The 24,730-nt window shown below is 46.5% G+C and overlaps 1 protein-coding gene across 1 annotated transcript in view; it reads left to right on the forward strand.

Annotated features, from left to right (window-relative positions):
* Window positions 1-1,345: 1,345 nt before the first annotated feature.
* Cfap45 (cilia and flagella associated protein 45) overlaps window positions 1,346-24,730 on the forward strand; it is a 30,097-nt gene continuing 6,712 nt past the window's right edge. The window contains exons 1-10 of the mRNA XM_048358194.1: window positions 1,346-1,364; window positions 2,874-3,051; window positions 6,391-6,445; window positions 8,517-8,642; window positions 10,868-11,010; window positions 13,151-13,295; window positions 13,626-13,796; window positions 15,720-15,898; window positions 17,788-17,917; window positions 22,734-22,880. Coding sequence (XP_048214151.1) covers window positions 1,346-1,364; window positions 2,874-3,051; window positions 6,391-6,445; window positions 8,517-8,642; window positions 10,868-11,010; window positions 13,151-13,295; window positions 13,626-13,796; window positions 15,720-15,898; window positions 17,788-17,917; window positions 22,734-22,880 — 1,293 coding nt within the window. The remainder of the gene's footprint in view (window positions 1,365-2,873; window positions 3,052-6,390; window positions 6,446-8,516; window positions 8,643-10,867; window positions 11,011-13,150; window positions 13,296-13,625; window positions 13,797-15,719; window positions 15,899-17,787; window positions 17,918-22,733; window positions 22,881-24,730) is intronic.

Raw genomic sequence — 24,730 nt, forward strand, 5'->3', positions numbered from 1 at the left:
ATTTTTGATAGGTTAAAATATTTAATTTCTCAGTTTGTTGTGAGTAAAATCATGTCAGCTTTTATAATTATTGCCAGATTTGGGGGAAATCTGTATTCAACTTCCCTCTCCAACGAGTTGTAGGATTTCAGAGCATTGTTCAGTAATTAATCTTAAATGTTCTTTGAGTTGATAGCACCCATTAATCAGTATGTCACAAACCTTCCTCTTAGCATAGTAATAAGAGGTTCACATACTGCGTGTCAGTCAGTATTTTATGTTAAGTCTACAAGAAACTTAATATTATCTCAATGTGTTTGTGTGATTTTCTTCTCCTTGTTAAGTGAATTACCAAACAATCTAACTGCCTACTTGTTCTACTCAGTACTTGTCTATTTTGCTTACTGAATTACCTTTCTTGTATAATCTGAAAATTGTAGTAAAATTTGGTTCTCAATTTCAAGATAATTTGTACCAATTTCATTGCTTGTCTTTGCCAGTTTTGCTTCACAAGCCATTAATTTTAAGTCAATTTTATGTCCTTTAATACATACATTTAATTCTGACAAAGGAGTTGGACATGTGGATCAAGTGGTAGAATATCTGCCTGGTGAACTCAAGTTCAAACCTCAGTACTATTAACACAAAGAAGAATAAAATATATGGCTAACATATGTCCAAGTCAGAAATCTGTTAAATTTAATATTATTAAAGAGTTCAAAGGGAGTTTGGCGTGCATATTTAAGTGGTATCAACTTTTTGAATACATGGTTTACATTTTGTTTTGTCTTCCGAAGTCTTTGAAAATGCATTGCAGGACTTTGGAAATATCTTGGTTAACTCCCACAGTGTGGTAGGCAGAAGAACTGGCCCTATCCTTACCTCAAAGCCCAAATATCCACCTCTTTACCACTGGAGCTCCATTGCTTTAGTCCGCATTCTACTTTTGAGGTATAACTTTTCTCAGCTGTCTCCAGTTTGCAATCCTGCCTCCATCTCCTGCACCACCACCAACTGTTCAACTTATTATTATTTCTGGTGCTGGTCCTAGGGCTTGAACTCAGGGTCTTGTACTGTCTCTTAGGTTTTTCTGCTCAATGCTAGCACTCTAGTGCTTTAGCCACAACTCTATTTTGGGCTTTCTGGTAGTAAATTGGAGATCAGAATCTCACTGACTTTCTTGACCAGGCTTGTTTCAACTCACGACTTTCAGATCTCAGCCTCCCAAGTAGCTAGCATTATAGACATGAGCCACCGGTGCCTGGCCCGAATGTTCAATTTCTAATCTCCATAATTGTGAATATTTACCTTGCATGGCAAAAGAGACCTTGCAGATATGATTAAGTTATAGACTGTGAAATGGCAGATGACGTTGGAGAATCCAGGTAGGCTACTCCTCTCCCTCCAGACTGAGATGTAATTACTTCAGAATGGTCAAGCACCCTCCCTCCCCCAATACTGGCTTTACAGTTGGGGGGGAAGGCTGTGAGGGAAGAAGAATGGGCAGTGTCAGAAGTGAAATCTTCCCAAAGGCATGCAGCCCTTGAGGATAGATACCTTGAGACCCACCCAACTCAGCAGAACCTGTGTCAGACTCTAGAACTCATTTTTTTTTCTCCTACTAAATTCATGGTAATGTGTTACAGCAGTCGTGGTAAATGAGTACCCAAGACTAAATAGTTTTAAGGTGGAGAGACCATCTCAGTATACTTAGGAAAACTCAAAGGCTGAAAATACTCTGTCTAGGAGAGGAATGCAAAAGGAAAACATCATAGTGTGGGAAAAATGGAAGTAGTCTCCCCACTTAGGTGATCCACGGGCAGCTTTTCTCCCATGAGAGGTTTTAGTGTGTGTGCAAAAATATAAGCTGCCTTACTGTGTTTCTTTTTGGCCAGAGAGAAGTTTTGTTTTGACCAAGGCACTGATAACACCAGAGTTCTTGCTTACAGTTTTACACCACTGATGGTCGGAAGAATTTCTTTCATAGACTGGCTCGTGGCCATGAACATTTCAAACCTTGTTTTCCTTTTCCTTCACAGATCCTTTTTGTGTTACTCAGAGAGCACAGTTCTGGGGGCGGGGGGGAGGGTTGGCTGATCCTTTGCCGCCCAAACATCCTATGAGATGACATAGCAGCTGAATAGAAGGAATGTTGCAGGAATCCTTTCCTACGCCAGGACAGCGGACAGTAACTGAACTGTAACACGCAACTGTTGGACACCACACTAACATGTTTCACTAAGTCCAAAATCAATGTTTCCTTAAATCAACTCACTTTCGTAAAGTTAAACAAATACATGACCAGGCGGACATGTTGCTCAGGGCCCTGCTATGCGTTCTCCAGGGGACCTTCCCTGCCCAAGGCTGATGAGCCACAGTCCTACTTCTGGCTTTTTGCTGGTTATTGAGAGATAAGAGTCTCACAGAGTTTTCTCCCAGGGTTGGCTTGGGAACTGTGATCCTCATATCTCAGCCTCCTGAATAGCTAGCTAGGATTATAAGCATGGGCTGCAGGTGCCCAGCATGGTGCCCATTGCTCTAAAGGGTTTGCTTCGGACTCAAGCACATACTTAGGGCTGGAAAGTTTTTTCTTTGGTCCCACCGGACTCTCTGGAGTCTTGAAACTTGTTTGATGCCCCTGCTCCCATCAAGTTTGAGCAGGCTCCTCCAGGGCACTGGGGCAACAGTAACCATGGTAACCTAGGTTGGGATCCTAGGGGAAGACCTTGACCCTGAGCCTGGCTCTAGAGGTATCTTTACCGCCACCCCCCACCCCCGCCCGTTCCCCCCACACACCCTGGGCTCATCGTAGACCCCTTTAGGGTTTTCAGTTCAGCCACAGCTAAGCAGAAGAGCTGAGCGTGTTTGTTCAGAGGCCCGGCTCCCCGCCCCAGCTCTGGGCCGGAAAGGTTGGGGAGCCCTCCGGTACCGTCCTCGCGGCGAGTTGGGCGGGGCGGAACTTGGGGCGGAGCCCGAGCGGAGAACGCGGGCTGGCGGTTGCTGTGGCAACGCGTCTGCGCCCCAGGGCGCTGGCGGCGGTGCGGTGGTTCCCGCAGCAGACAGGCGGAGATGGTGAGGCTGGGCGCAGGGGTGGGGGGTGGGGGGTGGGGAGGGGGGGGGGACGTCCTGACCTGGGCCGGAGCTCAGGAGCGGTGCGATTAGGAGTTGGAGCTCAGTCTAGGGGTGCGGGATACCTGGGATTTGGGAGGACGGTGGGAAAAGCTTGGCAGGGAGAGATGTCCCACCCCTCCTCCTCCTCCTCTTCCTCTTCCAATCTAGCCAGGGCTCCTCACTGGTCAGAATTGTGTGTGTGTGTGTGTGTGTGTGTGTGTGTGTGTGTGTGTGTGTGTGTAGGGCAGGTGGAGGCCCTATAACTAGCAGGGTGATCATGGATAGGCTGCCTAATGCCCCGTTGAGCCTCAGTTTCATCCAGTGGGTACTCAACCAATAATTGTGAATGGATGAATGGATGAGGAGGGTCCCTGGTTTACAAGGCCCTGAAGAGAGATGGGGACGAATGTGGCAGGCTTGGGGGGCATCCCTGGTCTCCTGAGGACTATCAGGGTCATGAAGAGGAGAAGGCCACCAAGGTCAAGGTGGGGTTGTAAAGGGGACGCCAGAGCCTGAGTGGGCTGGTCCCTGAGAGGCAGGAAGGGGGTGGGTGGCCTAAGGCTATGGGAACTGATTGTGGGTGGAAAAGGCGACTACTTGGGTGAACTTAAGGACACGCTTCAGCAGTGGTAGGTCCCAGAGATTCCTGGCAGGCCTGTTGTGTGGATGGAAGTCCTGTGCTATGTATGAGCGTTTGAGAGATTAATATAACCTCCTCCAGAAGAAGGGAAAGGGATGTCAGTACTGACTGGGGTATCATGTTCAGGTGGCATCCCCACCCGTGGGCAACCTGGTCCATTTGGAGAAAGGATAACCGGTTAGATCACTCAGAATAAAAGGCACGGGGTCTGGTGTGTGGGAATCGCCATCTTCTTAGTAAGCAAAGTTTGTAGGAAGGGAAGTAGAGCCAGACCAAGAGTGTGAAGCCTGAATTTGCTGGTGTGTGGTGGCTCTGGGCAAGAGAGAAACTAGACCCCAAGGGCAGGGAGGAAAGGACATACCTTTGTCTTTGTTCAGGTGACAGGTGTTGGAATGACATCAGAGAAACTCCACACCGAGCTATTCCAATCCTATGTCATCTCTGTCCTGCTGGATTTGAGTGCCACACCCTTGGTGTTGGCCTCTACAGTGCTGTGGTTTCTGCGGGTTGTAATCTCTTGCCTTCAGAGTTGGGGTTCCAGGCCCTTGATCACTACTTCATTCTCAGCTAAATAAAACTTTTCTTATTTTCTCTTGACCATAAAAATAGTTCCCTACTCGTGGCAAGAAATTACTCAATAAGAGAAACATCTTAAGATGGTAAAATTCACCTAAAATTACCGTTAGATAGTTCTGTGAAGATTCTTCCTGTGATCCATCTTGAATGCATACCCTCCCTCAAAACACTTCTATAGGAATACTTACGTATGCGTTAAAATACGTTTTCTTTAAAACTAATATGTTAATGGAGATTTCCTTATATCGATGCTTATGCCAATAATCTTTCTACATTGGACTGTCTCTTAGAGCCCCTTACTCTGGCTAGATACGTGTGTGTGTGTGTGTGTGTGTGTATCAGCACTGGGCTTTGAACTCAGGGTCTGGGTGCTAGCCCTTAGCTTTTTTGCTCAAGGCCGAGCAAAAAGAAGCCAGGGACAGTGCTCAGGCCCTGAGTCCAAGGCCCAGGACTGGCAAAAAAACCAAAACAAAACATACTTGATCTTCAGATCTCTGCCTTCTGAGCAGTCAGGATTACACATGTAAGCCACTGATGTTTGGTATCTTGCAGGATTCTTATGGTCTTGAAATGGGGGATGGTTTTAGGAAGAGAAGGGAGTCACCAAGATGAGGGCATTAAAGCCAGGCTGACGTCACTACCTGACCACAATCTGTCTTGCCCTGGCCTAGCTCCCCCTGCTGCCTCAGCTACTGGGAGCAGGGCAGAGCTGCTTTTCCTTCATGAACTGCCTTCCCCACAAGCCAGACCAGGCAGGCTTCTCTCTAGCCACTGTTGAGCTTCTTAGGAATATTTATTTGTTCATGCAAGAAGTAAAACCAGCCTTTCACCTCCTAAAAGAGCCTCTTGGCTACTGCCTCTGGCCCAGGGGGATCCAACTTTTCATTTCTGCTTGGTTTTTCATTTTTTCTGGTCCATTTACACAGTGACCTCCCTAGTCCTTCTTGTTACTCTTGGCAAAACTGGTTATTCTAGCCCTGGGATATGGCTTGTGGCTCCAAAGTCAGCAGTTTTCAAATGAGGTTTGCTCAGACGTCCACCCCTGGCGCTCGGAGCTTCCCTGTGGCCTGCTCAAGGCCACTTTTCTGTGGTCATCTGTTTTCCTTCCTCTGTTCTGACTTCTCGGCTCAGGCAGTTGATTATTTCCTGTGGTGACTTCCTTCTGACCTGGGCCCCAAGGGCCGGGGAGTGAGGAGCCGCCGCCTCAGCCTTGAGGAACCTGCAGTCTGGTGGGCACTTCGCCTAGGGAAAACCTGTGGGAGGCCTGGAAAAGAAACAGGAAAACAAATGCAAAATAATAATAATACTTTCCATCTGTACTCTAAAGCCCTTTCACGTAGATTATTACCCGCAGTGCAGACCACAGACGCGGTCTGGAAAATGTGGATGGTGGAGTGACTCGGAATTGATCAGACGTGTTCTCCCAAACCCTTCTGATCTCAGTCTGGTCTGTAGTCCTTGGGAAGCCATCTTGCTCAGATTTCATTGTTCTTCATCAAACGTGTACTGGGTCCTTACAGTGTGCTAGGCCCGACACCTCCTTTCTGAATTATATACAGAACTCACCCCATCCCTCATGATCTGAGGCCTTCCACTTTCCAGTTATTCTCAATACTTAGCCTCCATCCCACCTACTGCAGTTTTTTATTCATTTCCTCTTAGTCTATTTTCAGTAGAAAGAGGAGCGTTTCTTACCACCTACCATCTAATAACCCTTCAGAGACTGTTATTAGGCATCTTCTGGCTGCTATATTTACCTCCTCATAAATCTGAGCTTCTCTGCTCTGCTGTGTTGGGGCTGACTGAGGATGTGAAGGGGGAGGCTCCGTCTGTAATCCTTTTGCTGGCAGTACTGGGCTCGAGGGGAAGGCACATACAGCAGTGCCCATTGTTCAGAACAGAGCCAGCTGGAGAGTCATTGCCCAGTTTAGTGTGAAAACCCGATACAGGTGGAACAGGTGCTGGAGGTGGGGAGGAGGCTGGTTGGTAATGGCAGTTCACAGAGAGCTTTCAAAATAACTGTCCAGTGTTAAGTGACCTGGAATGAACAGTCCATTTCTCTGTTTACCCTGTTCTCTTGATAGGCTGATGATGCTCTCAGGCTTGGAGAGGCCCAGTTTATCTAGCCCATTCCCCAAGGTAGCCCAGCTTAAAGAGATGTGGGGAGGGAGGCATGGGGTACTCCAAAGTGAGCTTTGAATCAGCTTTGGAGTCATCCAAAAGCCCTTGCAGAAATTGCTTCCTGGGGATAGACTTGCACTCTTGAGACCAGACTGAAGCTGGCTTGATTTTTTGGATTGGTGGTTGTGTTTGTTGGGCTCTTGATTATTAAACAAAATAGAACTTTAAGTAGAAAGGAATGCACTGAGAGGATTTTGGAGAGCCAACAGACTTGATGCCAAGGTGGCAAAAGTAGACTTGGATTATAGGAACGGGGAGACCCTGCCTCTGGAACCAACACAAAAACAAAAACAGAAGGCCCCACAAGGTACCCTTGCCCACCAACACTGCTGGCTTTGAGTGTAGGCTGCTGCTGCTGGTGTCCTCATCAGTGTTGTCCCAGACACACTGGGTATTGCAACCTCAGCTGCCTCTGTCAGAAAGGATTCTCTGTATCTTACATCATTGGTTTCCTCATTGCTGTCAGGCAGGAGTGATCTCACTGACACAGCCTAGGTTCCTGCCTGACTGGGCAGACAAATATCTGATGTTTTCAGCTTTGGTCATTGGAGACCAGCTCAGTCTCCCACAGCATTAGATGAGTGAATTTGCCAAACATGGAAGATACCTAGAGTTTGGGTTCGATGACGAATGCATACTCTTGAGAGAGAGAGAAACCACATAGTGGATATTATAAACTGGTTAGCTGTTTGCCTGATTGCAGCTGACAATCTTCTTTATTTTTACTTTGTGTGTGTGTGTGTGTGTGTGTGTATGTGCGCGCGCGCGCGCGTGCCAATCCTGGGCCTTGAACTCAGGGCCTGGGCATTGTCCCTGATCTTCTTTTGCTCAAGGCTAGCACTCTACCACTTGAGCCACAGCACCACTTGCAGCTTTTTCTGTTTATGTGGTACTGTGGAATCGAACCAGGGCTTCATGCATGCTAGGCAAGCACTCTGCCACTAAGCCACATTCCCAGCCCCACTTATTTTTTTGTAAATACTTTTTATTATTTTAAAGATGATGTATAGAGGGGCTACATTTTCTTTTTAGATGATATCACTCCTTCCCTGGCTCTCTCCCAGGTTTTTCCTCTCACCCTCACCCACAAGTTGTAGAGTTCATTTTCTAGCTAGTGAGTACCATGGCTGCATTTGTTCACCCTTTCAGTGGACAGTCTTTTTTTTTTTTTGCCAGTCCTGGGCCTTGGACTCAGCGCCTGAGCACTGTCCCTGGCTTCTTCTTGCTCAAGGCTAGCACTCTGCCACTTGAGCCACAGCGCCACTTCTGGCCATTTTCTGTATATGTGGTGCTGGGGAATCGAACCCAGGGCCTCATGTATATGAGGCAGGCACTCTTGCCACTAGGCCATATCCCCAGCCTCTCAGTGGACAGTCTTTTAGTATCCATCAACTCCTTAAAGAATTAGACATCAACCAAATATAAGGTGCTTTAACATCCTTTTTTATCTTCCGGTTTCTACTCTGACCTTGGGAGATTGCCAGATACGAAGGAGGCCAGGAAGCATGCCATTTGGGAAAGGGACCTAGAGCTCAGGTTGAGAAGATTGGGGGATAAAGAGGGATTTACACATTTCTGGGGAAATAGTTTAAATTGCCCTGCAAGAGGTTGTTTTGGTGGGAAGCTCAAGCCACTGAGGCAATGAGGTGAAATTGCACTCCTCTTCCTACGATTCCTGTTTTCTTTACCCTTCCCATGTATTTCTTGGCCAATTTGGCCTTCTTCTGTTCCTGGGATTAAGGAGAGAGAGAGAGAGAGAGAGAGAGAGAGAGAGAGAGAGAGAGAGAGAGAGAGAGAGAGAGAGAGAGAGTGTGTGTATACTTAATGTGCCTTGCCTCTACCAAGAGACCTCCTGCTTCTATGAGGATGCTGTCTACCTGATGCTCTTTGCCCTACATTACAGGGTTTATTCTGGGCTTTACCTAAGTTATATTCCTTTGGCCTCCAGCGCAGACTGAGAAGTGTTTGCTACTCAGGGTCTGGATGCCACTGAGCACTGATGACCCCTGCTTTCTGCCTTTTCCTGCAGCCTCTAAGCACAAGTGGTATCCTGAGCTCCTCTTCCACTGCCTCCAACAGGTCACGCAACAGGACTCGCTACCGGACTAAAGCTATGAGCTCTGAGGTGGATGAGAGCCTTTTTGGAGTTATCAAGGTAACACTCAGCAAACCCCTGGAGGCCCTTGCCACTGGGAGGCAGTAATCCAGATCTGTGCTGCTCAGGACCAGGCTGGCCCTGGTCAGTCACAGAGCTCTTGTAGGTAACTCTCAGATTGAAGACAAAGCAAGGGAATGCTGAGGCCCACACTGCAGAGTTGTGGCTTGTAGTTTGGCTCAGGCAAGCAGGAATAGCTACCTGGCTTCCTGCATCTCTGAGGTCCTTACATTCTTCTCAGTATTTAAAAACTGCTGTCGCGTCGAAGGGAGGCTCAGCTGCTGAAAGCTCAGTGGCAGCTCTATAAGAGGCCAGGATGAAAATATCTGTAGACCCATGGGCCCAACTTGCAGGCCCAGAGCAAGTGTTTTCTTTTCCACCCCAAAAGAGCATCAGAGTAGAACACATGTGGAGCACAGAGTACAGCTCTACATGGAATTTTCTAGTCCTTCCCAAGATGCTCAACTAAATTACTCACCTGGCTTTAGGAAAGGACAGACCTTTATGTGCAACTCCCCTCTAGACTAAGAAGCTAAGAACTCCTGCAGTGTTAGAAAAGGAGCGCTAGAGAGGTGAGAAAGAGTGAAAGGAAAGAGGAAAGGAGAACAAGACACTGTCATAAGACAGGGAGAGAGAAGAGAGGAGGAAGGAAAGAAGGAGAAAGGCAGAATGAGGGATGGGTCAGGAGCAAGTTAATGTCTGTCTCTTCCCCTTTGTAAATCAAAGAAACTTCCCAGAGGGTTCAAGATGGGTGTCTTTTTCATTCTGAACCCCCCTCCCCCAAGCAGTTTTCCTATTGGCAAGGAAAGAATCGCAGGAATGCAAGGTTTTACTTACAGACCTTTTATGTATTTTTCTGGAGTGAGGGGGTTAGGCCCATGTAGAATTTTCTAATCAAAATGAAGGGAGGTTGGGAAAAGGCTGAGTACTTAGGAATAGTCCTGCTTGCCAATAAAAGAGACAGAAAACAGTATGTTGGAAATGAACTTTACAACTTGGGGGCCCCGGGTGACTGGTGGGGGTGGGGAGGGAAAGTGGGAGAAAAATGAAGGAGGGGGTAGTAGCAATGTTTGACAAGAAATGTACTCATTACCTTACGTAGGTAACTGCATCCCCTTGGTTCATCATCTTGACAATAAAATTAAATAAAAAAAAAAAAAAGAGAAAAATTCCAGCCGGTTCCTAGGGGTGTGAAGAATACCCAGGACCTCTTTCAGCCAGTAGGGGGCAGAAGCGGCCTGTAGCATGACTGAGTCCTGCACGCATGGGAGTGGGGTGGGCAGCAGGGGGCAGCAGCAGTCAGGGGACGGTGTGCAGACTACAGCCATCAGGACCAACAAGGCCTTCCCCTGGCCTCGCCGCAGACCCCAGCTACCACATTAATGATGGCAGGAGCGATTGTGTTGGGAAATTCCCTGAAATAAGCAATTGTGTTTTCTTGTGATCTAAGCCTTTTGTGAGCAGGAAGTTTCAAAAAACATCACACGTTTGCTCTGTCTTCATGCCGCTGAATTCGAACTCAACCACATGAGCTTTTGAGGGTGGATGACTACCAGACATTTAGTTATGCCTAACTCTCTCCACAGGATTTTTTGGGGGGGGAGGACGGTTCAAAGTACATTCATCATGAGAAAGAATTAAAAATGAGGAACATCAGAGAGTGGATTCGTCTGTAACAAATTGTATTGCCTCAAACCCACAGTATGTGGTTCACCAGAGATAATTAGCCCTTCTTTAATAAAGGAGACACTTTCATAGAGAGAGAAGAATTTAGAGACTAAAACTTTACATTTCATTCCTAACCATCTTTTTTTTTTTTTTTTTCTTCCTAGGACTGAGGCGTAAACCCAGAGCCTTGTGTTCAATCTCAGGGAGAGCCTTGTGCTTGCTAGACAATCACTCTACTCACTTGAGCTACACGACTTAGTCTTTTTGCTCTTAGTGCTTTGTTGTTGTTTGTTTGTTTTAAAAGATGGGGTCTTGTGTTTTTGCTTGGACCCTTTTTAAAGATAGGGTCTTGTGTTTTTGCTTGGACCCATGATCCTCCTGTAACTCCCAAGTAGCTGGGATTATGGGTGCACACTGCTATGTCTGACACCCTAAGATTTTAAAGTAGGGGTAGATACTTGCTGCTCCCTGGGGAGAGGAAGGTTATATTTGAAGTTAAGACTGAGTAGCGGGAAGTCAGGTGACCACCTTTTAATCTGTCTTTTCTGACTTCGTAGCCCCTGGCCCATGGCCAGAATGACAGCCCCATTGTGCTGCTCCGAGATAAACATGCCATCCAGAAATCTCTTGCTTCCTTGGGCATGGACCACAAGCCAGAGACCATCCAGATCATCACGAGGGACATGGTCCGAGAGCTCATGTGAGTCTTCAGGGCACAGTCTCCCAGGACTTCCCTCCCTCAACCTATTCTACCTGCAAGGCTCTTCCCAGGAAAATAGGGAAACTGCTCTGGCTTTGTTCTGTCGATCCGATTCTTCCTTCTCCCATGTTCATTTTCCTCCTGCTGTTTCATGGTTCCATTCTACTCCCTCTTGGCCTCTCTCGTTTTCTCCCTCTGCATTGATCACTCTCCTTGCCCTTCTCTCCCAGCTCCTTTCTCGTTCTTCTGGTGGGCTGTGGGAATCTAAGGGGCTGACAGAAGAGAAGTGCTTAGTGGCTCCTCCCTGTGTCCCCTTTAGTGCATGAAGGGAGGCGATCCAGAGGAATCACTTCCTTTTGGAAGCACGGAGAAGCTGATGCAAAGGGGAACCGACTGGCTGCCTAATAAGCCCCCTCCCTTCTCTCCCCACTCCTTCTCAGAAGCTGAGGGTCTCAGCAGAGATTCACAAGGGGCTCCCCTGATTCCTCTGTGATTGGCTCAGCCTTGCTTCCTGTCTGAAGTGGCCTTGCAGGGTTCACACCTAGTCTCAGCAAAGTGCCAGGAGCCAGCACTATGCTCAGAGGGTGTACGCTGGTGTTAATGCTTCACTCGGGTGCAACTATTCTTTCACTTTGTCTCCAGCCACTGGGAATATCAGAGAATACTGCCTGTGGCGGGAGCTGGGGCGGCACAGCTGGAAGACAGCCCAGGAGCTGGACGTCTTTCCGCAGTCCCCTCCTGAGCTTGATTTGGCATCCAGTGTTCAGATGCAGGCAGCAGCCATGAAGTCAGGCTTGGGGCCTGAGAAAGGCTTCCTCTGTGGAGTGTTCTTTTGAAGATACTCTGAAATTCTCTTTCTTTTTTCCTTCCTTCCTTCCTTCCTTCCTTCCTTCCTTCCTTCCTTCCTTCCTTCCTTCCTTCCTTCCTTCCCAGTCCTTGGGCTTGAACTCAGGGCCTGAGTACTGACCCTGGCTTCTTTTTGCTCAAGGCTAGCACTCTACCTCTTGAGCCACAGCACCACTTCCAGCCTTTTCTGTTTATGCGGTGCTGAGGAATCAAACCCAGGGCTTCATGCATGCGAGGCAAGCACTCTACTGCTAAGCACATTCCCAGTCCCACCCCCGAAATCTTTTTTCCCCCCAGACCTGCTATCATAAAGTCAGCTCTCTCCTGGCCACGCTAGAGCCCCAGCCATTCAGTGAAGCACAAGGTCTTCTTCCTAAAGCCTTCAGTCCACTCACTCATTCTGCCTTCTCCCACTCCACACTCGTTTTATTAGATGAGGTTTCACTTCCTGTCTCAGACTGTCTGCGTCTTCTGGCCGTGAGTCTGTTAAATTGCCTCGCCCAGAAGCAGCTTTATTCCCCACCCCCCTCCTCCCTCCCCCATTAAGGCATGTCATTTGTTTGTAATCATTATAATTAGCTATAGGTTTGTTGAATGCAGTTGGGCAGCTACCAGGAGACATCCATAGACACTTCTCTGGTAGTTGTCGATCAGAGATGTTAATTAATATTTAGAGTTCAAAGCTTCTCTCTAGGCTGGATGAACAGGGATGTTTAGATTTCTCACCAGCATCTATTCCAACCCTGTCTGGCGTCCCCGTGCCCTTTTGTTTTTTTTTAAGGATCGGTTCAACAGTTTTGTTTTGAGTGCTCACTCAGTGCCTAGTACTGTACCAAAGACTGGGCCACCAATGTGGTTTAGACAGATTCATATCCCAAAGGAACTTGGAAAAAAACAACAACACTGTACCATCGACCATAATACTGGCTATAAGAACAAAGTATATTAGAAATCAAAGGAAGGGACCTAACGCGCGTGTGTGTGTGTGTGTGTGTGTGTGTGTGTGTGTGTGTGTGTGTGTTTTGAAGAGGATCTTGACAGCTGCAAAGAGTAGGTATTGCATGAACTGGACCTTAGAGCTAAAGGACTTCAGTTCTGTCTTTCATCTGTACAAGCCCTTGATTTTCACCTGCAACCCTTCCTGACAGTGGGCTGTGCAGATGCACTTTCTCCTGCCATTGGCTGAGTCCTTGCCAGCGGGTTAGCATGGAGGAGACTCGAGCCAGGAATTTGGAGCAAGGTACCCACAGCTTTCCTTCCCGCTCTTCTCTAACTCTGTCTGTTCCTGGGTCAGTGTTCCCAAAGAGGACCCTTCTGGGCAATCGCTGATCATCAGCCCTGAGGAGTTCGAGCGGATCAAGGAGGCATCCCACGTCCCGACCAAAGAAGAACTGGAGGACAGGGAGCAGGCCTTGAAGAAGGAGAAGGAAGCCATTGTGGTAGATCACCTCCCTGATCTTTCCTTTTTACAGCGGGTGGCAGAGCGTTCGGGAGAGGCCAGCGTCACTGGTTAGGGAATCCTAAAGCAAGGTGTGGATGAAGAAGTATTGCAGTACGGAGTGTGGAGAGAGACCTTCCTGAGATAGGGGGACTGCATGGGGCCCAGGGGAGGGCTGAGGATGAAAGTCAGCTCCTTATACTGCTCTGCTCTGAGGGCATGGTGGTGGGCTCAGGCACCAATCCCCGCACACCCGTGGTAGCCAGACTAGTGGCACACTTCAGGAGGGTACGGGGAATAACCCCCACTAATTCAGAACGGTCCTCCTCAGGATGCTGTGATGACACGCAAGAAGATCATGAAGCAGAAAGAAATGGTGTGGAATTTCCATAAGAAGCTCAGTGACCTGGAGGAGGAGGCCAAGGAGCGGGCTCAGAACCTCCTGCAGAGAGCTGACAAGCTTCGGTTGGAGCAGGAAGAAGAGCTCAAGGAAATGGGCAAGGTGGATCTTGGGTCTTTCCCTCTTCATACTCATTTCTATTTCTGCTTTTATTCACATAGAAGACAAAGTGAGGGACTGGTCAGGGAAGGCAGGGGATGAACTAAACCTGCTAAGGTAGTTGTGATAATTAGAAGACTGGCTTTGCTTCATCCTTACTGTGTGACCTTGGGCAAGTTACTTGCCCTCTCTGAGTCTCACTTTCTTCAATTGTGAAATTGAAAGAAAAAAATTAAAATAAAAGCTGGGCACCAGTGGCTCACGCCTGTAATCCTAGCTACTCAGGAGGCTAAGATCTGAGGATGGCGGTTCAAAGCCAGCCTTGACAGGAAAGTTAGTGAGACTCTTATCTCCAATTAACCACCAGAAAACTGGAAGTGGTGCTGTGGCTCAAGTGGTAGAGCACTAGCCTTGAGTTGAAAAGCTCAGGGACAGCACCCAGGCCCCAGATTTCAAGCCCCATGACTGACCAAAAAAAAAAAAAAAAAAAGATTGTGATAAGGTGGGTGCCCCATGGCTCACAGGAGGCTGAGGTTCCAAGTCAGCCTGGGCAGAAAAATTTATGAGACTCTTATCTCCAATTAACCACCAGAAAAACTGGAAGTGATAGAGCACTGGTCTTGAGCAGAAAAAGCTCAGGGACAGCATCCAAGTATTGAATTCAAGCCCCAGCACTGGTGCACACACACACACACACACACACACACACACACACACACACACACTCAGATAAAAAAACTTAAATATTTGCCTTAACTGTAAAAATATCTTAAAATGTATAAACACTGTATTAAATTTAAATAAATGTGAAATGGTGGTGGAAACGTGACTTAGCAGGACATTTATTATGGCCAGATTGCATAAACTAAGAGACTTTGTGAAGTGTGGTTGATAAATCAATGCGAGAACATTGCTTTTATTTTTGTCTTGCTACTTTAATTATGGCCTCAGTGTTTGGAGGGAGCAGGATTTTGTTTTGAAGTGTTTTTCTTGCTTCCTTTAGCTGGGAGCATAAAGACCAGGGGCTCATTTGAAATTCTGGTGTTTTTTTTTTTTTTAATCAATTCACTTGAATGTGCCTCATTTTCTGATCACATGAAAAGAACGCTGACTCCCCAGCTCTTTCATTTCTGTTTTCTGTCTCAGGTAAATCTCTACACATACCTCCTTTTATTTTCCAAAGTTTTTACTTCTCAGACCTTATTGATGGGCCCATGGTGTTTTTTTTTTTTTTTTTTTTGCCAGTCCTGGGCCTTGAACTCAGGGCCTGAGCACTGTCCCTGGTTTCTTTTGCTCAAGGCTAGCATTCTACCACTTGAGTCACAGAGCCACTTCTGGCTTTTTTCTGTATATGTGGTGCTAAGGAATCGACCCCAGAGCTTCATGTACACAAGGTGAGTACTCTACCACTAGGCCATATTCCCAGCCTGTTTTTTTTTTTTTTTTTCCTCCTTAATCCCTTTTTGTGTCACATTGGGCTCTTCTGGCTCAAAAAATGGAGTGGCTGGGCTTCTACCAGAGTGTCTTGGCTTCCTTGAGCCTAATATAGGATTTCATGTGTTCCTCGCTGGGAATGATAAACCTCTGAAATTTTATGGATATTCTGGGTTTATATTTGCAGGTGAATGTTATAGCTCATGACTTTCATCATGTTTCCAAAAGGTGATACACTGCCTTAAACACTACAGTACCCATAAAGATGCTGTTCTGGCTCTCTCCTGGCACACACCCTGGCACCTAATGCCTAGGAAGTGTTTGAGCTGCACTGTGTGAAGGGGAAGGGCAACGCCAAGTCGCTCTTGCTTCTCTGGGCCTGTGACATCGCCAGCATCCCCCATGCTATCCTGCTTCCATTTCTTTCCCTTTAAACTTCCACATCTCCCAAGCCTAGTGCCACATTTTTTCCCCCTTGCCTTCACTCCCTAGATTATCCTCAATGCCAAGTGCCACGCCATCCGAGATGCTCAGATCCTGGAGAAGCAACAGATCCAGAAAGAACTGGATGAGGAGGAGAAGCGATTGGATCAGATGATGGAAGTGGAGCGGCAGTTGTCTCTCCAAAGGCAGGAGGCACGAGAAAGGCAGAGGAGGGAGGAAAGAATACGGTAAAGATGTGGCCTTGACATTTCCCCATCGAAGTCGTTTCTGTATGTGTTCGCATCTGTGTAGCCTAGCAGCGAGGGAAGAGACGAGACACGATTTGTCATCGTCTGTCATCCCTTATGGAGTGAAACCTTTCAGCTTAGTTTCAAGATCATCACAGGTGCCTCACAATCTGGGTCCAACTGAGTCTTGATTCTCATCACCTCCTGCCACTCACTCACAGGCCTTGAAGTCACAAGTCCACTGACTGTCGTTGTTCACTCTGCTGAATATCTTTCTCTTCTCCCTCCCCCTTTCTTCCCTTTAGAGGCTTTGCTGTCACTTTCCTTGAAAAACTCTCTCTCCATTTGTGAGGCAGGCTGGGTGGTTTCCTACCCCATGCTTGTCTCTGAATTTATAATCACGAGCTTCTCGGGATGAGGCTGTCTGGCCCACACTCGCCTGTGAGCTCATTTGTTTCTGAAGTCCAAGGACCTTCTAGGCCATCTAAATTATCCTAGGAACTTAATTCACATTAGAACATATACATTTACCCTCCCCCTTCACCATGAAAATAAGGGCCAAGTCTCTGGACTGCTATAGACTCAAGGTGTCCTAGAGTTAAAACATCAGCCATACGACGTGCGAATGACCTCTGTAAGTGATTCTTGGACCACACTGGATGACAGCTCTACCTTCTCAATTGTATTCTCTAGTAGGGACCCTGTAGCCTATAACAGGTTCCCAGGAAGAGTTTATTTAGTGGATAAGCTGTGCCCCTTCTGCCTTAACAGCTCCAATGAAGGGGGAAACAAAATCTCTGCCTCATCAGGCAGCTCTAGTGATTTGACCTGGTCCTCATGTTGAGCCCACACTTGCAGCTCTTTTACTTATTGCTTCTGCTTATGTCATTTAAGTGTTCCATCTGACTATGAATCTTACATTCTTTCCAATTGGTTCCTATCCTCACCTCGTCTTTTCATGTTCTTCCAGCCTTTACTCGAGTCATGGGGTCTAAATGCTTCTGTGTTGACTGACGTGCTGGTGACATGTAGAGGTGCCCGGCAGCACTGATGGGAGATTCAGTCTCCCAGCTTTTTACTGTTGGAAGAGGGCTTTGCTGAGGGGAGATACTTCCTAAGGCTCAGCCCTGCTGGCAGATGAGAGCAAGGATGGAAGAAAGACAGTTGCACAGACTAGGCATAGGAGATGGATTGGGAAGACAAGATTAATTGGGTGGTGGCAGAAGCACCAGAGGAATGAGACATCCTGGGATTTTTTTTTTTCTTTCTTCTGGCCTTGAGGCTTGAGCTCTTGGCCTGGGTGCTGTCCCTGAGTCTCTTTGTGGCCAAGGCTACTGTGCTACTTGAGCCACAGCACTCAGGCTTTTTGTGAGTAATTTATTAGAGATAAGAGTTTCACAGACCCAGGTTGGTTTCGGACTGTGATCCTCAGATCTCAGCCTCCTGAGTGGCTAGGATTATAAGCATGAGCCACTGGTGCGTGGCCCTGGGATTTTTAAATCTGTAAAACGTTGGGAAGTTGGCAGACAAAGCTTGTTTCCTGTATCTTGTGAAGACGTGCGAAGAGGTTAGATCTCAGAAACTCATCACAGACTGGATGGGAAAAAGTGTGTGAAGATGTGGGGTGTACTTTTGGATAGACTGATGAAGAAGGGAGTGTCAGGAAGGGACCGCCCACAAACTAGGAGCTCAAAGAAGGCACCCATTCCCCCAGGACACCCTCTAGGGAAGGATTTTGGTCTGGGCCCACAAAGCCTATGCATGCCTATGGAGTACTTGTCAAATGGTACTGATGAAACCTCCAAACTTGGGGGCTATTTGGGTGGGGGTGATAGTGGAGAGACATGACCCCTTGATTTCTGAGCCATTGTGGCACTGTTCCTTCCCAGGGGAAGATGGCACATTGTACAGCAAATAGAAAAGAACCAGGAGGAACAGTCCCTGCTTGCTGAGCAACGGGAGCAGGAGAAGGAGCAGATGCTAGAGTACATGGAGCAGCTCCAGGAGGCGGACTTGCAGGTAACAGGGGCAAGTTTCACCAGCACCAGCAATAAAGCCCTCCGAGATTCTGGTAGGTTTCAGGGTGTGGGCTGATTTTCTGTCAGGCACACGCTCATTTCACAACATCATCACCACCATCAACTTTTTTTTATTGCCCTCTCCAACATTTATATGGCTATGGCGTCGTGCTGTGGGGGGAGGGGGGAGCCGTGATTTGGGTAGATGTTTTCACTGCCTCTCAGGGACTTGGGGTCTGAGACTGACAGGTCAATGTCACACAGACACATAAAAGAAATATACAGCTGCGTGTTTTTCACAAGGAGGCACAGGGTGTTTTATAGTCATACCTCAATTATTGAGGGGCCAGGATGCACTTTGTAGATGAACAGTAGCGGTGTTTTGTTTCAGACTCCCTGCTGTCAGCTCACTGGAGGTACACAGCATCCCATTGTCATTAATTGTGTTGTAAAGACAAACCTTTCCTTCCTGTTAGCCAAAACAAAATTAGCAGGTAGATCCACTGAAAAACAAAAAAAGAAATAGAAAAAAACAAAGAAGAAAATAAGGAAAATTAAGAAAACAAGAAAACCCAGAAATATGATGACTTATTACTCTAGAAGTAGAGTTAGGGTATTAATAGAGTTAAAAGGAAAGTATTTGCCTTATCTGGTCTGTTGCAATATACACAAACCTGTAGCACAGTTGAAAGACACAGCAGACATTTGGAACATTTAGTATTTTCCCCCCTAATTTTTCTTGACTTTGAAAATGTTAAAAGTACAGAAACATTGAAAGAATTGCACCATACCCATAGAGACTTCTTCCAGATTTCAATATTGTTAATAAATTGCCTTAGTTGCATGTGTCTTTCTAGATGTCAACATATTTTCTTTCTTTCCTTTCCTTTCCTTGTCTTTTTTTCCTTCCTTCCTTCCTTCTTTTTCTTCTTCTTTTTTTTTTTTTTTTGCTAGTCCTGGGTCTTGAACTCAGGGCCTGGGTACTATCCCTGAGTTTCTTTTGCTCAAAGCCATCACTCTACCACTTGAGCCACAGCTCCACTTCTGGCCTTTTCTGTTTGTGTGGTACTGAGGAATCGAACCCAGGGCTTCGTGCATGCTAGGCAAGCACTCTACTGCTAAGCCACATTCCCAGCCCCACATATTTTCTTTATTGTTAAGTATTTTAGTTGTAGACATCTTGATCCTTGGCACCAAATACTTCTAAATGCCTGGGTCTCTGCAGAATAAGGGCACTCTTATCTATGGGGAATATTATTAGCACATCTTCTACCAAAGAACTTTAATCCAGTGATTTCATATCACCATCCAATATTTCATCCATATCCAAAGCTTCTACATTGTTCTCAAAATATACTTGGCAACTATTCTCTTATTTTCCGAACTAAGCTCCAACAAGATTTGCACATTGAGCTGGGTGCCAGTGGCTCATGTCTGTAATCCTCGCTACTCAGGAGGCTGAGATCTGAGGATCACAGTTCAAAGCCAGCCTGAGCAGGAAAGTCTGTGAGACTCTTATTTCCAGTTAACACTGCAAAACAGGAAGTGGTGCTGTGGTTCAAAGTGATACAGAGCTCAGGTACAGTGCCCAAATGATACCCTCCCCTCCCCCTGGGGGGAAAAAAGATTTACACATTGCATTCAGTTAAGTTTCTTTAGTTCATTTAGTTTAAGTGTTTTTATTGATACATTTATTTTTAATTGACACATAGTAATTGTGCCTACTAGTGAGATACAGTGCTATTAATTCAGTATATTCACAATGTATAAGGGTTGGGTCTGGGTAACTGGTATATCTGTCACCTTAAACATTGATTGTTTCTTTGTGTTGGGAACATTCAAAGTCATCTGTACTCACTATTTCAGAAAATACACTTAATTGTTGTCAGCTGTGCTGCAGAACACTAGAAATTCTTCTTCTATCTGGCATTGTGGTTCATGCCTATAATCCTAGTTATTATGAGGCTTTGATCTGAGGATCACATTTTAAAGCCAATCCTAGTAGAAAGGTCTGTGAGACTTTTATCTCCAATAAGAAGGAGCCAGCCTTGAATGAAAGAAGTTAAGCAAGAGTGCAAGGCCCTGAGTTCAAGCCCCATTAACAGCACAAATAAAATAGTTTATTTTCCTTTCTAACTGCACCTCTGTACCTCCACACCATATTTGTTATTGTTAGAAACTGATATTTTGAAGCATCTAGGCCAGGTGCCTTAATGAATGTCCTGCATTGGAATTTATCTGATCTTCCCCCGTCCCCACCTCTGGGTACTGTTTTGCTTGGGGAGTGCATATTCTTTTATTTTTATTTTTCTCTTCCTTGCTCATGTTTTATGGATGACTGAATTGCCATCAACCAGTACATTGGATGGTGGTGAGTGATGAGGTTGAGAAAGGACCGCATGGGTCAGCAGACATCACTATGAAGGTTGCCAGAGCTCCTGCAGTGTGTGGCTCAGTTTGAGGGGTGGGATGAAGGTCACATGGAGTGTGTGTGCATGCGTGCGCACGTACACATGCATGTAGCTTTGGGAACTGCTTGAGATGGGGACCAAGGGAGTAAGCAGGACAGAGAGACATGTTCAAGTTATTTCAGTTCCTGACTCAGAAGAAAAAGGTGAGACAGATAGGGAGCAGGAGAGAGAGAGAGAGAGAGAGAGAGAGATGTAGTCAAGGAGGGGGATGAGAAACAGAGTGAAAAATGCAACTGGGTTGTGGGGAATGGAGGGTCTGCTGAGAATCTCCCAGAGTCACTGAGTCAACACCATTCACCTGGTGTGTGCCGTTGTCCTATGTCTGTCTGCCAATATATTGGCACTCTCTAGAGTCTGCAGGAAGTTACTAGGCAGGTTCAGGGAGAACACAAGCCCTTCCCAGCCTTAGTGCTGCCATATCATCTTAAAACACCTCTTCCTACCATGCTAGCAAAGATGAAGACGAGAAAAAGGAATTTATGTGGGTTACTTTGAAGGGCTTTAAAGATGGCAAAAGTCCTTCAGTTCCTTGGAAATCAAGGGAACCAATCAAAACAACAAAACCAAGCTGGGCATGGTGGTACATGTCTTTAATCCCAGTTACTCGGGAGGTGGAGGCAGGGGAGCCAAGAATTTGAGGTCAGACTCCGTCTTAAAAACAAAATACAGCCAGACATGGTGATGGTGGTGGTGGTGGTGGCGGTGGTGTGTGTGTGTGTGTGTGTGTGTGTGTGTATGTGTGTGACTGTGTGTGAGTGTGTGAGAGAGATCCCAGCAATACAAGAGGCATAGTTAAGAGGATATCCATCTGAGGCTGGCCCTATGCCAAAAATGAGACCTTATCTAAAAGATAATTAAAGCAACAAAAGGGCTGAGGTGTGGCTTAAGTGGTAGAGTGGCTGCTTAACCAAGTACAAGGCCCAGAGTTCAAACCTCAGTACTGCCACAAACAAAGAAATAATTAAGCACAAAGGACTGGGTCATACCTTAAGAACAGAGTACTTGCCTTGCACGTATAAGCCTTGAGTCTAATCCTCAGTGCTGCAATCCAAAGCAACAAACACACACACACACACACACACAAAACCAAACTAGAAAAAAAAATAGGTGGATGACTAAGCAAATAATACAAGATTAGACATAGGCCCCCAATCAGGGGTCAGTAGTTTCTTTAGCTTTGAGGTCAATAGGACTAAACAGTGCCTAAGATTCTAATGCAAACCATCACCGCCCCCCCTCCACCTCATCGTGATCTGAGAATGTGCCTGACCTCAGAAGTGATTTTATCATTGGGAGATTTTGGAGACTGGGACTGATAACATCACAGACTCCTTCCTTGTAAAGGATCCTGTCACTCAGGATCACAAAGGTTCACTCCTTTGTTCAGACACACATGCTTCTCCCTGTGTAAAACTTTCCCCTCCCTCTCGTGTCACTTGCTTTGGTCCTCATTTTGCCTTCTGCTGGGCTCACTCACTTTAGCCCTCACACTGGGTACATGCATTGAGGGGAAAGAGAGAATGGGACACAGGTCTCTGTTTTCTCCCTGGGACAGGGAGTTCGTATGAAATGAGGATTTCCAAGACAGTATATGATCACTTCCTAAGAGACATGGAATCACCGAAGTTCAGAAAACTAAGAATTGGAGAAAACCAAAGATGTCCGGAGGAAGCTGAATCTTTCATTTAGACCAAGCAGGTTCAAAATGTGGGCTCTTTATAGCTTTGGGAAAGTCACTTATATGTTGGGCATCAGTCTCTTCTGAATAGGTCCTACTTTTCAGGATTTGGGAATATATTTAAGTATTAAATACAGCTGATGTAAAGTGCTCAATGAATGGAAGGTACTCAATTAGGACAGTGATTATTGATTTGGTTATTCTTGCAGTGGTAGGACTCAAACTCAGGACCTTGTGCATGCCAGATAAGTGCTCTATTCCTGCTCCATATCCCAGCCCAGGCCTGTTTCTTAATCATACCGAATAGAGATTGAAAGTCTGCTATTCAGTAGGAAGGAAATGAGGGCAGGAGGATGGTTACTATTCTGGGACTTATCATGGCATGTGTGTGACACTGAGTAAGAGCATCTACTTCTGAATGTGCATAATGACCAGCAGGGTCAGGAAAGGGCACCGAGTTGAGTTAGATGAAGGCTGGAATGAGTCCATTTGGTGGCAGAGTCATCGACCACCATTGGAAGAACAGCTTCATCAAGGCCTGGTGGTGGCAGCTGGACAGCACGCAGGGTGTTAATCCCCGTGCTTCCATTTGTGTCTCCGTCTCAATGTCCAGTAGCTGTTTATCTCACCTCCTTTGATGCCAATGCTCTCTTCATTTTTGCCTTCAGGACATAGAACGAAGGCACCAGGAAAAACTACAGATGCAGGCTGAGATCAAGCGTATCAATGAGGAAAACCAGAGACAGAAAGCAGAGCGGCTGGCCCAGGAGAAGCTGGCAGACCAGATGGTGATGGAATTTACCAAGAAGAAGATGGTAAGGATCTGGTTTCCTGCTCCTGGGTCCTCTTGCCAGGACTGGCATGTCTGTAGGAGGTAGCTACAACCACATGCTGCAATGCACATCCTTAGTTAGAGGGCTTGACTTCTTTTCCTTTTGACCAGGCTGTTTGTTCATTAGCAGGCAGTAGCTCAGGAAGGACCCCCAAATTTGTGTGATATTATCTTCATTAGCACCTTCATGAATATCATATGCAGAAAGGAAGAGAATGAAAAACAGTTGGCAAAAGTGACTTTCTTGTGTGTGCTGGTACTGGGGTTTGAACTCAGCACGTCATACTTGGCCTTTTCACTTCAAGGTTCATACTCTTACCTCTTGAATCACAGTTTAACTTTCAGCTTTTTGCTGGCTAATTGGAGGTAAGTTGTTGGGCTCGGTAGCCTCTCCCGGCGTAGGGAACAAGGCTCAGCTACTCTTCTTTTCACACTCCCTTTCACGCCCTCTCCCCTAGTCACCCCGCCCGCAGATGAAACTAGAGTGGGGTGGGGGAGCCAGCACCGTCCTGCGCGCGTGGCCCATCCGAGAAAGCGTGCCCACCTCCTTACCAATAGACAAAGTCAGGCATATGCAAGTCTCAGGGTCAGTTTCGAGAACCAACTGCTTTATTAAGACAAAGTTAACAGGGGATGATTCTGAGAGAAGGGGATTGGCCAGGATGCCGATAGGCTGAAAGCTGTCACATGATCTACCTGAGCTAATGTCACTTGAGAGCCCCGCTACCAGCCCGCCCTGGCTCGGCTGGGAGACGCCTGGGCTGGCTGGAGAGTTGGGGGCTGGGTGCAAAGGCGGACCCAGAGAGGGTAGCCTGCTTCCGCATTCCCCCAGGGCTTGGGGGAGGGGCGTCAAGCCCCTCCATCAAGTCTAAGGATCCCAACAGTAAGTGTCTCATAGACTTTTTTTTTGCCTGAGCTGTTTTCAAACTGCAATCCTCAGATCTCAGCCACCTTAGTAGCAAGGATTACAGCCGTGAGCCACCAGCACATGACCAAGAGTGGCATTTCGGGATTCCTCATGGCTGGGATATCTCTGTAATCATGAGCCAGATATCCCTTAAATTTCCTGTAAAAACTCCTATAATTGAGCAGCAAGCAGAGAATGTAAAGAGTCAGAAAATCAAGTCTCCTCCTCCTCCTCTCTCTGTAAATCAGACAAGAACAAATGTAGGGCGGAGCAGAGAGCAGTTTGCAGTTATGGATGGATGGAGCTTAAATGCATGTGCTCATTCTGGGGCAAAGCTGACTGATGAGATGAGTGGAGTCGGGTGTGTGTGTGCGGGGGAGTGGAGGGCAAAGGAAGGCTCCTTGCATGATTAGAGTCAACATGCGTCTATGTACAAATGGGAAGATGTACTCAAAGTGACAAGAAAATAATTTCTTCATGTGTCAGTCTTGTCTCCCTTGCGAATTTTGAAGTTCTGGCTATGACAGTAGACACATCATACACCTCTTCACTTCTCTGTGGTATGGGCTTGTTAATGAAAGGGAAGGAAGGTGCAGTTATAATATATAAAGGCATACTTGGCATACCTTTTCATGCTGAATACAAATGACAGAAAGCAAAAGCAAACTCAGATATTGGTTATAGTTTTCATTTGACCTTTGGATTTCAGGGATGGGCAGGAAATAGAATGAGAATACAAGATTTGGGACACAACTGTATAACTGGCCTTTACCGAACAGTAAGACTGGGCCTAGGCCCAGTACTAAGTATTCTATATGTGTTCTCTCACTGAACCTTCACAACAACCACATGAAGTAGGCGTTGATTGACTAAAAAACATGCGAAATTCTTCAGTGTGTGTCCAGGGTTAGACAAAGCTGAATGCC

The sequence above is a fragment of the Perognathus longimembris genome, chromosome 11, assembly GCF_023159225.1.
Source record: "Perognathus longimembris pacificus isolate PPM17 chromosome 11, ASM2315922v1, whole genome shotgun sequence".
In the NCBI taxonomy this organism is placed as follows: domain Eukaryota; kingdom Metazoa; phylum Chordata; class Mammalia; order Rodentia; family Heteromyidae; genus Perognathus; species Perognathus longimembris.